At 35.1% G+C, this 13163-nt stretch overlaps 1 protein-coding gene across 2 annotated transcripts in view; it reads left to right on the top strand.

Annotated features, from left to right (window-relative positions):
- The window catches only part of LOC150100280 (proton channel OtopLc-like), a 117795-nt gene extending 105040 nt beyond the window's left edge, over positions 1-12755 (top strand). For both annotated transcript variants that reach the window (XM_090402831.1, XM_090402829.1), the window contains exon 7: positions 11061-12755. In XM_090402831.1, the coding sequence (XP_090258957.1) occupies positions 11061-12004 (944 nt within the window). In that variant the 3' untranslated portion in view covers positions 12005-12755. The remainder of the gene's footprint in view (positions 1-11060) is intronic.
- The last annotated feature ends 408 nt before the right edge of the window (positions 12756-13163 follow it).

The following is a 13163-nucleotide window of genomic DNA, read 5'->3' as shown; positions in this document are numbered from 1 at the left end:
ATATTTACATTTATATTTTTATGTAAATAAGTTTTTTTACCTTGGGAATAATATATATTAGGGTTACCAAGTAATTTTATAAATTTGGTTATTTTACTCCTAATCCCAAGTAAGCAAACAGTTAAGTTTGCGCCTGAACGTAGTTCAAGTCTAAAGGTGGTGCAACATTATTTCCAAAGTAAAAAAACTTATTTACATCTATATCTCCTCCAGATTCCCAAAGTAAAAAAACTTATTTACATCTATATCTCCTCCAGAGATTATTAAAAATAAAAACACCTTGTAGCAACTTGTATAAGTAAAGTTGATAAGGCTCTGTACTACTAAAACCTTGGTATTTAAGGTCTAGCTACTCACTGAGGAGACCTCAAAAAAGGTTGAAATCGGTCTGGGTAGTGACGCCACCCATAATGTATTGCAGTATACATCTCTTAGTGAGATGTGCTTTACATTATGGAAAATACTAAGAATAGTGATCAGAGCTTTACCCACCTTTACAATGAGTTGCCCTGATGTTGCACCGCCTTTAGACTTGAACTACGTTTCAGGCACAAACTTAACTGTTTGGTTACTTGGGATTAGGAGTAAAATAACCAAGTTTATAAAATTACTTGGTAGCCGTTATATATTTTTATATACATATATTAACACTATATAGTATAATCCACATAATATCAGTGTTTATGTTAGATCACAAGAACTGGAAATTGATTTTATTAGCAAATTTAGTAATTCTATGTAATACTGTTCGATAAGTCTCTGTTTTGACACTGGCCACTTGTCTCCGGAAGTGATGATCTGTTGTATTAGGGGCATCCGGATGGAGTCCAATAGCTGACAGTCGTAGAGTATGTGGTCAACAGTCTGTTGATGGTGTGGATTGCAGATGCATGATGGTGATTCCAGGATATAGAATCTGTGTAGATAGTGTCTTAGTTTTCCGTGTCACGTTAGTAGCGTGGTTAAACCTGGAGAAATGGCGTGTTTTTTCAATCGGAGTCTGCTTCTGATGCTAGGAAAGAATTCTTTTGTCGCTGATCCGTTTTTTGAGGTTTTCCAGTCTTCTTTCCACATGTCTAGGCTTTTCTCTTCTGCAAGTGTTTTTATAGCAGATTTCGGGAATTTCTGATAACTGGTTTCTAGCCTTTCGTTTCTAGCTGCTTCTTTAGCTAACTGATCCGCTCTCTCTCGTTTCCTGCTATTCCAGTATGCGCTTTCATCCAGCAGAACTTGATTTCCCATCCCTCTAGAGTGAGATTTCGGACCAAATTTCTTGTCTGTTCTATTAATGCAATATGGTTATTCTGGTTTTTTATGCCGTCTATAGTGCTTCTACTGTCACTGTAAATTGTTGCTGTCTTTTGATGAGAGGTGTTGAGTTCTAATTCCTGGAGATATGCAAGTGACTGAAGTATAGCAAATTGTTCTGCTTGGTTGTTGGAACAGAGAGGATGTAGTCTAAAGCAGCGTTCTTGTATTATGGACTGTCTGTTATATGCAGTGAAAGAACAACCGACGTTCCTTTCGGTTTTGCTTCCGTCAGTGTATATTTCGAATTCGTCACTTTCAGAGCTTTCCTTCTCCTTAATATTTGTTTTTCTTTGCTAGGTGAGGCCACTTACTGTAGTGAAGCGGACGTTCGTAGCTATTTGGATCGATGTTGTAACTTGCGATAGATCTTCCGGAAGTGACTTCATATATAAGAGATAATTCTTGTATTTTCAGGCAGATCGGTGTTAGAGCCGCAATAACGCAAGCTGCCTCGAAAGATATGGTCCTGTATCCTTTGATTATGCGTATGGCTATAAGGCATTGAACTCTGTTTAGTTTTTGTCGGTTTATCGATTTTAGTGTATGTTTCCAGGCAGGTGCAGCATAAGATATCAGTGGTAGTATAGCACCGGTATATATCGTTTTCAGCGCTAGTTGGCCTAATTCCCACTTAATCCTTGTCGACTTAGCTAGGAGGTTTACTATTTGTAAGCTTTTTTTCGGCAACATATGAGATGTGCTTATTGAAGGTGAATTTTTCGTCTATTGTTATTCCTAGGTATTTTAGCTCACTGACTACCTCGAGAACTTCTTCGTTTAGGAAGACTGTTACAGGTTGTTTTGATTTTTTTCGTGAGATGTCGAGCACTTTAGACTTGGTGCTATTGAAGGTCACTTTTTTCTCGCATGTCCACTCTGCAATTTTAAAGAGTTCTTCGTTGGCCGTTACTTCTAACTGCAAGCCATCGCGTCCCCGAATCATTATCATCGGCGAAGGCTATGACTTTTGTTGCAGTAGTGACAGGAAGTCTTAAAAGCGAGTCGTACTAAATGTTCCAGAAACCTGGTCCACAGCAAGAGCCTTGCGGACAGCCTCGTTTTTCGTTACAGTTGTGGTTTTTAGTGTCATAGTTGTTCTTCTGTCTGAAAAAATAATTTTTTGTAAGGTAGAGTAAGTTTTTAGGGCATTTTAAATCTATTAATTGATTGATTATGGCTGGCCACCACGCAGCGTCGAAGGCTCTTTGTACATCGAGTGAGATCAGTAGTACGTTTTTTTTTTGCTGCAGACTGTGTTCTGCAAACTCCATAATTGCATCTACTGCGCTGGACTGAGATCTGAATGCGTATTGATTACTGCTTAATAAGTTTCTTGAGTAGACGTAGTGCATTATTCGGTTTATTAGAAGTTTTTCTAGTACCTTGCCAGCAATGTTTATGAGGCTGATTGGTCTGTATTTGTTAATTTCGTCGGATGTTTCTTTTCCTGGTTTGATTATAGGTATAATTTTTGAGTGTTTCCATATTGAAGGAAATCGTCCTCTTTTTAGGCATTTGTTGTAAGCTGTTGTTATGAATTCGGGGAATTCGAGAAACTCTGTTAAGAGTATGTCGCTGCTTATTCCGTCTTCTCCAGGAGTTTTTGTTGGATCCATTGATCTTAATAATGACTCGATTTCATTAGTTGCAAACGAGTCGTCGTCAGGAAGGTCTGTATCTGTTTCCATTCGTTGTCTGTAAGTTTTATGGATTTCTTCATCTGTTGATTTATCGTCATCGGGAATAAACTTCTCTATCATAATAGCTGCAGTTTCTGCTAAGTTTTTTATGTAGGTGCGTCTGTTTTCTTGATAGTTGATAGAATAGGTGTTGTCTTGTTCTTGCTTGCTGCTAATTTATATATGCAATTCCGAGGATTCGATACGGTTGAAACTGTACAAAATTTTTTCCATGATTCTGTTTTCGCGTTTGTAATTTTGGACTGATATGATAGCTGTATTTGGCTTTATAATAGTTCTGTCTTCTGCTCTCTCTTAAATCTTGGTTATTGTATGTTCTTTGGTATAGTCGTCTGAGTGCGCTGACACGTTTTCTTAGGACTGTTAGTTCGTTGTTCCACCACGGTACTGATTTTCTTCCATCGATGTTTAGCTTCTTGGTTGTTCTGAGTGTTTGATCGCTGGATTTTTTCAGATCTGATGAAAGTGCAGAAGCAAGGAAATCTATATCGGTTTGTGCTGATGCCCAGATGGCTAGGTTTTTGTCTAAGCTGAGCTGTTTTTCGCTGTTCGCATCAAGGTGATGTTCTGAGATCAAGCGTGAAAATTCTCTTTTTAATGCTTTTATAAATTTCTCTAGGTTGGTTTTATTGGTGAAGTATTTGATGTTAATGCGGTGGTTTTTGTTGTCTATTCCGTTTACATTTTTGTTACTAATGATGAAACTTATTATGCGATGGTCAGAACAGCTTTCCTCTTCTTCGTATTTCCATTCAGAAACGCGCGGTAAAATAGCGTTGTTTGCCATTGTTAGGTCGATGAAGCTGCTTCCTCTGCTATTTTCAAATGATGGAGTGTTACAGTCGTCGTTTAGTATGTGTAGGGAGTTTGATGCTATGAACTCTTCCAAATTTTTCCCTCTATTGTTTGTGTTTTCATTAAACCATAATACCGAATGGGCATTGCTATCTATTCCAAGTATTAGGTCGTGGTTGGTGGTAAACTCTGCGATGTTGGTCATTTTTTCCAAGTCGTGTTTTATGTCTGTGTGTCGAGATACATACTCGCAGCAAGTTTTAATTCCTCTGTACGTAATTTCAATAAGTACCGAGTCCTCGTTGCTGTGCTGGGTAATTAATATTGCCTCAACTTCAGGGTTTACCACGAGTATTGCAGCTCTCTTTCTAATCCTTTGAAAAAGATTTTATAATTACTTGGAAAGTCGCATATTTTGTTGTTGATGCTGTAGGGTTCTTGTATTAATGCCAGTCCTATATCTTTTCTATTTATGATTTCTGTTAAGTTATTGATAGCCTTGATAGAGCGTTGTAGATTTATCTGGAGGCATGCCAGGGAAGTAGTGCTGTTACTACAAGCTTTATTATTGCTTTCTATAATCTATGTTTTGAATTTTGAACTGTTTGTAGTAGTTATATGTCGGGCAGTCTTTGCTTAATGCCATGCGATCGTTTTTGGTTTTGGCATGCTTGTTGTGATTTTGGCAGTTTATGCAATTCATCTCGGATTTATTTCGTGCACACTCGCTAAACTTATGTTCTTTTGAGCAGAATGGACAGGTGGTTTTCCCCATTCGTTTTTTTTTTTTATTTGTCATGATGTATTTTTGTGTCAGCTTTGCATCGGTACTGAAGAATTCTTCGTTTTGCATGCAGATTGAGTCAATTGCATTGTTGGTATCAATTTCACTGGGAATGTCATATATAGTTAGTCTTGGAAGATATTTCCTACTGGGATTTGCTACTAACGTATCTTTGCATTCCTTCGTGATTTCGTTATGTAGCAAATCTATGTCGGTCTTTATTCGATTCAATTAAGACTCCTCCATTATTGATACTTTTCATGTTTGTGATTCCGATTTTGATTTTCCTTGGGTCTATTTTTTCTTTGATGATATTTTTAGTTTTCTCGCTGTTTAATTGAGCTATCGGTTTCACTATGAGTTTATAGCATGGGTTGTTTTCAGATTCGTCTTTGTTTTTAGCGTTGTTTTTAACGGCATGCGAGTATAGCTGAGCCGAGTTAGCCTGTTCCTGGTTGCTTGTAGCAGTCTGTAGTTCTATTGATACATTAGTTTCGTTTTTCATTTTATTGAAAACCTTTGTTAATTCACTCACTGCCATTAGTATGTCCTTTTTCAAATCGTTCCTTAAATTGCCGCTTACTTTAGCTACGTTACGCAGCAAATCTAGGGCTTTTTCGAATTCCAATTCGTCCTGTGCCGCCATTTTAATATTACTCGAAGATGTAGTATTATATCCCCCTATTGAGCTGCTAACTTTTCTAATGTACGAAGTTCAAGAAAAATGTACTTACAGTTTTCCTGCTTGTTCCTAGAACGGACGCTTCCATTGAATTAGGTTTCTAGTGGTAGCAGCTAATCCTATTATGCACGGGTCTTTGTTTTGAGGGTTGAACGATAGATACAGTCCGAATAGCAGTATTCAGTCCGTAAAGATAGAATAAAATTCACTCATATGCGCTTAGAACTGTGAAGCTATAGAGTAAATTACTCACTGTTGTACAAGCTATCAGTCGATACCAGATACATCCAGTTATTCTGTTAGATACCGCACAAATCGAGGTAAAAGCAGGAGCGATTTCAGGCGCGTCCGAGCCCGCTGTGTGCGTGTGTTCGTGCGTGCGCGCGCAAAGAAATCATGGAAAAGCACCTCTTTCATAATGATACATGAGCTGGTAGACAGGATTTATAGGGAGAAACATGACATTATTACTTACGGTCAGAATTCATGAAGAGGGTAGACGATAGGTACTGCGTGAATAATGGTTAGTGAGTATTTGGACTGCATGGAGATGGATAATAAAATAAAACTAATAACAATAATAATAAAGTAAGATAGCCACAGGCATGTCCAAACCATGCTTCCATTCATTTTTAAATGCTTTGAAAGTTACAACAGTAACAAAATTTGACAATCATTTAAATTTTTATTATAATTCATGATAAAATACTCATATCCCTTGAAAAAACTATATATATATATAAAACATTCTAACATAATGAAATTTTTTGATTGCGAATTATAATCACTCAAATAAATTTCGATTACAACAATAATAATAATTTATTGACCAGACTAATAATAAAAATAAGCATTTTTCTCTGGATACAAAAACACCGGGTTTATGGTTTTGCATATTATGTATATTAGATCTGTAATAAACGAATATCACAGTGATCAATGTTCTTAATATATTGACACAGCTTATTACGTGAATTGTTATATTTAATGATAGAAAAACCCTTTTGTGATTTTTTATCATTATATTATTCAGCTTATTTTGTTCACATAAACGAAAATTAACTCATTCAGATAACAAACTTTTATCGATCTGTCATAAACAATTTTCAACATATAGTTCTTTGTGTGCGTGCGTGCGTGTGTCATAAGTAGGCTGACCATACGTACCGTTTCGAATGAGACAGTACCGTTTTTTTCATATTTACCGGCCGTCCCATCCTTTTAATAAAAATGTCAATTTTGTCCCGTTTTTAATAAAAACTATAAACATACTTTAATATTGTTCAATCATAAATTATTATTCATAACCTATAATAGTTTGTAGATCAGTGGACCCTCGTAATATCTATAATTGTGAGACAGTTGGATATACATGGAATAAAAAAAAAAAAACATTCCTGTATCTGATAGATGGGTACAGATTTTTTCTGAAATGAGCGAAAAACGCCTAGATTTTCAAGACTTTTGTAATATTGTAGAGTTTATTCTTTGTCTTCCAGGAAGTAAAGCACCTGTTGAGAGAATATTTTCTGTTATGAACAATATGTGGTCAAAGGAGAAATCTAGATTGTGTTGAAACAATGAGGGCTATGCTAGTTGTAAGACAAAATTGTGTCATGGAGTGTGAGAAGTTTTATGATAAGCTGCTGAAAGACCAAAATTTTCTGCATAAGATCACTTCATCGGAGAAATATTCATATGGTACGATCGTGGTGAAATAGAGTCCCCCCCCCCCCTTTCTACGTATACTTACATTTTTGTATAGGTTCTGTCACTTAAGAATGATGGTAAGCTCAATATGTTTATTTAATAAAATTTTTTTTCATCGTCTTACTTTTTCATGAATACAGAATATTATTACATAATCCCCGTCCCGTTTTTGTCTCAAGGACATATGGTCAGCCTAGTCATAGCCAATAAATATAGTTTTTTTTTTGAGGTTATTGTAGGGCTATTTTTTAATTTACAAGATTTTATTTATTTATTTTTAATAACTACTAATCGCATATTCTCTTGTATCTGCTGGTTGAATTTTTCATGCAGTCAATGGAAAAAACAACAAAAATCACGATAATTACCTTCATCAGCAAAAAATAGCCAGTATTTCCAAATATCAGCAACTTTTCGATCACTTGATATTCATCTACAATAAATATTGCACACCATTACCAACTGTATCGTCTGCGTTTCTCAATACATTCGAAATTTTTTTTCTTTGATTTAACAGCTTCCGATTGAGGCGCTGTTATAAAGCCAAATATATTCATGTCAAATTTTATTTTATATATATTTTGACACGAAGCACGCATTAATGGTGTGGAACTCTATTTTATTTATAATGCATTCAATAATTCAAATAAATAAATAACAACAGCCACAATAATAATAATATTTTTTTTTTTTTTAAGTTTTAGAAAGAGTGATTATACATACAAATTTCTGCATTTGCTTATAAGGATTACTTGTAGATGAGTGAGGCAAGTTAATCCTACCTACTTCGAAGCTTGGGTTAGCTTTTATGAAGAGAGTGGGATTTAGCCTTCACTATTTGTGTTATTGCTATTGTTTATGTATAGGATGCAGGCATTGGATGCTAGTGATTTGTGATGTGTATATTAGTGTTAATGGTTTCTTAACTTTGTTGGTATATTTTCCAGAGTTCGTTTTTTAATGTTCTGTAGTTATCTACGTGTTTTAACTTTCTTGGTAGGTTGTTGAATTGCGTGGGTATCTGATGTGATCTCACAAAAGAACCGTATGAGTTGTTGAAGGGCGTGGGGATGTAGAGAGTTGTTGTAGGTTGTGTTATACGATATGTGTCTCTGTTGTTTCGATAGGTGATGTTGAAGTAATTCCTTGTTAATGTCATGTAGTGTTTCAGGTTTTTAATGCTCAGAATTCTGTGTATCGCCATGTGCTTGTCGGATATTGGTTGTTGCGTGTAAGGTGTCCAGATCACTGTTTACACGATTTTCCTGTGTAGTGTTTCTAATTTTGTTAGGTGGCTGTTTGATGTATTTGCACAGACTGTTATTCCGTATCTGAGTAGGGATTCGCAGATACCATGATATAGGAGTTTTTTTATGTTGGGTGGAATAATGTCTTTAACTTGGAAGAGTTTTGCTGCGATGATCCGGAGTTTGGTGTGTAGGTATTCTATATATTTTGTCCATTTAAGGTGGGAATCTATATAGAGACCGAGGTATTTTGCGTGTGTTACAGGTTTGATTTCGGAACATTGGCAGGTATTTTTGTTGTTAATGCAGCGGTATGTGTGTGACAATGTATCGATAGTGATGCGGGGCGTATGATTCTTGGTTTGTGTATTATCAACATCTGTGTTTTGGTGCCGTTGATTAGAATTGCGTTTTGGTGGAAGTATGTTTTGATTTCGTTTAGGTCTTGTTGTGCTTTGCTGAGAGCTGTGTTAATGTCTGTGTGGATTGCTAGTAGTGCAGTGTCATCTGCGTATTGAAATATTTGACTTCTTATGGATATGTTATGAACATCGTTAATGTATATGTTGAATAGAGTGGGTGATAATATGGCACCTTGAGGTACACCGTGTTTTACTTGTATACTCCGACTGTGACATGTACCTATTTTTGTTACTTGTGTTCTGTTTGAGAGGTAGTTCTTGAACCATGTATGCAGTGTTCCTCTTATATTTACTGAGTATAGTTTGGTGAATAGTATGTCATGTTCAAGTGTGTCAAATGCTTTGGTTAGGTCCAGCAGTATAAGGACGGCGTACTTGTTTTTGTCGAGAGCTTTGTTTATTGTGTCGGCGATGTCTTCTAATAAAGTAACGGTGCTTTTTGTTTTCTGAAAGCCGTATTGGTTTTGTGAGATGATGTTGTACTTCTGTAAATAGTTCTGTAGCCTGGTGTGTGTTATTTTTTCTAGAATTTTTGAGATGATTGGTAGTGTAGCTATTGGCCTGTAGTTCTGAGTATCGTTTCTTTTGCCGTGTATTACTGCAGTTTTTAATTGTTGTGGAATAATGCCTGTGTCGAATATTATGTTCACGAGTTTCAAAAGTATTAGATTTATTTGTTGAAAGTGTGTTATAAGGTCTGTGAGTCTTATTTTGTCTATTCCTGGAGTGGTCTTTGGTTTTAGTTGTAGGATTGCTTCTTTCAGTTTCTGTTTTGTTATGGGTGGAAAATACATCGTTTGTTGTTGACTTTGTGTCGGTAGTTTTTTTTGATCGTTGGTAGTTTGTCTTTTTTTAGTTGTGTGATGTTTGTGAAAGCATGGTTGAATGAGTCTGCTAGTTCCTCTTGGTTTGTGTCCTGACCGAAGCTTTTTGCAATAAAATCTTGTGCTGAAGTTTCCTTTTTTCGGGTTACTAATTCGTTGAGTGTAGCCCATGTTTGCTTAATGTTGTCGTTATATTCCATGAATTTTTGGAAGTAGTAGCGTCTTTTTGCCCTACGAATTTTATTAATTAGTGCAGCGTTTTTCAAAGTACGGATCGCGACACTTTAGTCGGTCACCAGGTTAATTTTTTAGGTCCCACCAGCTTATATTAATTATCAAAATTGAATTTTTATACAAGTTTCAATAACTGATTAAGTGGAAGGAGCGATAGTAGCTAGTTTTGTAGTTTTAAACTTAATGACATATTTGGATGAAATTAGGAACCTTTTCTTGGCTTTTCATTGCGTGTGACATTGCAATAATTACTTTGTAAAAAAAAAAGTTTCCGCATCGATCTACAAACTTTCTCAACACAACTCTCTCACTCTCTGACAGAACCAGCAGGAATGTAACATTTCAAAAAAAAAAAATATATATATTCATTAAAAATTTAATCATTAAGAAATTCATGTATAATATTAATCTTCTGTTATGTATTTATACATGTTATAAAAGAAAAGTTAGATCGCTATGTGAATTGTATTTCCTGTGGTAAGTCATAATCAGAAAAGTTTTTATATCATATCCATTAATTCTGCTTTTGGGTATTATTAATGAAACAGCATCCTAAAATCTTACTGATAACGCTGTGTTATAAACGAGAGTTCAACAAAAGAGACTTGCAGTTGCAGGCTGTTAATTCCTTTGTTTGTGAACGAAGCTTTCTCGTTCCCAAGAATAGGATTTGGATATGATTTTAGTCTCCTGTTAGTAACCCTTTTATTTGCAGAAATACTACATACTAAAAAATGGGATTTATTTTTATTTTTATTTTTATTGTTGGCTGAAAAGCTACTCAGCGACACTTCAAAAATCTTGTATTATGAACGCAATGTGTATGTGTACGCAGTCCCAAAACAAGCAATTATGAACTAACTCAGTGAATAGTATCGCTCAGGACCTCCATGCTGTCTGAAGCTTCATCTTGGCTATGTTGATTATTCCTTCCTGAACATACCCAAGATGAAGCCTCAGACACCATGAACGTCAAGTTTCGCAATGCGTCTCTGACTCCATGGAGATACTCGTATAATAATAATAATAATAATAATAAAATTATGAATGTACTAGAATTCCAACAACTAATATTCATGAACAGTCGTTTTATGTGGACTAGAATTATCTATATTCAAAATACATAAAATACAAGGAATGCAATAATTTTTCTAAAGAAATTTAAATCGAAAGCTGCATTTTATTTTTGTGGTTTATCTTTAATCTTTATAAATCCTTACATGTATTAAAATGTAAACATATTTCACGTTTGTGTTATGACTATTATTAATGCATGTATATTAGTATACAAATAAAGCTATAGTTTATTTTCGTTTAAAAGTTTCTGATCAGAAATATTTTAAATTTTCAGCTACTAAAATGTGTTGGTGGGAAAGTGCCAAAGAAGAGAAAATGGAGGACCTTGTCTTTCTTCACTTGTGTCTGAAGAATAATACGATAGGGAATATATGGAAAAAAGCAATGCCTTACTTATACCCGTTCGTCATCCAATATAGCTTAGTAGCTGCAGGAATTATCTACATCGTTTGGGCCAATCTGTATGGACGCCGCAACAAACACAGGCAGTTGTCTACCATCTCCCAGTATGGTGAAGATACGAAACGGCGCAATCTTGACTGCCAGGGATCAAGTAGAGGACTGTTTCTCGGTTTACTGGTTCTAGTGGCAGGAATAATTGTTCTGATTCTCTTTTTCATATTGTCTAATGATAATGACTTTGTAGATGATATGTTGATTGGAGTAGTGGCAACGAGATGCACAGTATTTGGTATTGCTGGATTAGCTGCTTTACTTGGCATAGTCCAAATACGTCAAATGCGATCAAAAACCAGTAGAAGACAACGATTAAACGAATTTTTACAAAGGGCAGGGATGCTTGCTGTTTATACATACAGCATGTGCAGTATGATTGTTGGAGGCGTACACATTCATCAAAACCAACATCTTGCTTTGTTCATGGATGGAATTTTCATGCTACTTCAAGCATGTATTCAGTCTCTTTTTGTCAATCAAATATCCAAGAGAAGATGTGGCCCTGCTAATGAAATAAACGAAACCAGACCTGGAAGAGAGGTAGTGATATTTCTGGTGTTCTGTAACATAGTTTTATGGTTGGTAGAATCCTTTACTGCACAAAACTATGTAGCAAGCCAGTTACAATTGCGGTTTTATGGAAATATCACATGGCCGCTAATTAGTCGTATTGTGCTTCCTCTAGTTATCTTCTACCGATTTCATTCAGCTGTGGCCTTGATGGAAGCCTTAAGGAAATCATATAAGATAAAAAGAAATTGAGACAAACAGCAAGGGGAAGGAAATAAGAAAGAAAGTGAGAAACTTTCTGAATAAAGTTATCAATATTGAAAATTAGAGCTATGATTTAGTAGTTATGCTATGAATCCATCCAGCTTCTAAAATTCAAAGAAATATAGCGTATACATTTATAATGTTGAAAATTACTTTTCTGTGTGGCACTCAGCGTACATAATTAGTCCTTTAATGCTTGGAGAACTGATCATAATGTTGCAGTATTCCAATTCTTAGAGAACCTCATCGAACGCAACTATTTCAGTTACTTCAATGACTTGAAATTGATTTTATTCAAGTCAGCAAGGACTACTGATGATTTAATTAATTTCGAGAATAGAAACATAAAATAAATCACATTCACACTATATATAGTATAAAGTATTAATGATATTTAGCTAATATTTGAAGTTTCATCATTTCATACGGGAGTTAAGCAACCAAAAAAAGCTCGTTCGTTTTTACAAAACGTATTAAGGGACATGCAGTAATTACTAATTGACAATGAGCAGCAAGAAGTGAATATGAATGTTTTATGAAAATATTTAACGCTTTAATATTTGTTACAATAGCTAATGTGTTTACACAAAATTTACGTACATCATGCTGTGATCCCAATTTCATATTGTGCATTTTTTAAAACTAAATTGTTTGCTTTGTTCTTATCTGTTGTATATCTATGTATTTTCTATATTGCCCATGTAAGAATTAGGAGAATAAAGTTTTAGTGTATGATGAACGTACTGAATTTGTTTTTATTACTGTCGCTTTAAAAATTGACAGTAAATGTTAATTTGTAATTTTGACGTTGTGGATGTGGATTCGAATCCCAGGTCTTTGTGATCAGCTGCACTATAGAGGCTCTAAATTTACTTTTGGTAAATGAAAATAGAGAATTTGTATTTTCTATTTTCACTTTCTAGAAAAATCCGAAAATAATTATCTTCGGATTTCCATCGCGCACTTGTGAATATTGAAAACAGCCTAAAAGAAACTGAAGGTCAGTTCACAATTTCTGAATAGTTTTATGTTTCTTATCGACATCAATATAACAGAATCTGAAAATGCGTCTGATTTGTTTAGTTTGTTGAGGACTGTTTTGTCCTGGGGGGGGGGGGGCACGTGTGTTATGGTATCTTTTCCTTTG

This window comes from Typopeltis vanoorti, chromosome 13, assembly GCF_054136105.1.
Source record: "Typopeltis vanoorti isolate ZY-2024b chromosome 13, IOZ_Tvanoo_1.0, whole genome shotgun sequence".
In the NCBI taxonomy this organism is placed as follows: Eukaryota; Metazoa; Arthropoda; class Arachnida; order Uropygi; family Thelyphonidae; genus Typopeltis; species Typopeltis vanoorti.
This window is presented reverse-complemented; position numbering and strand designations above follow the sequence as displayed.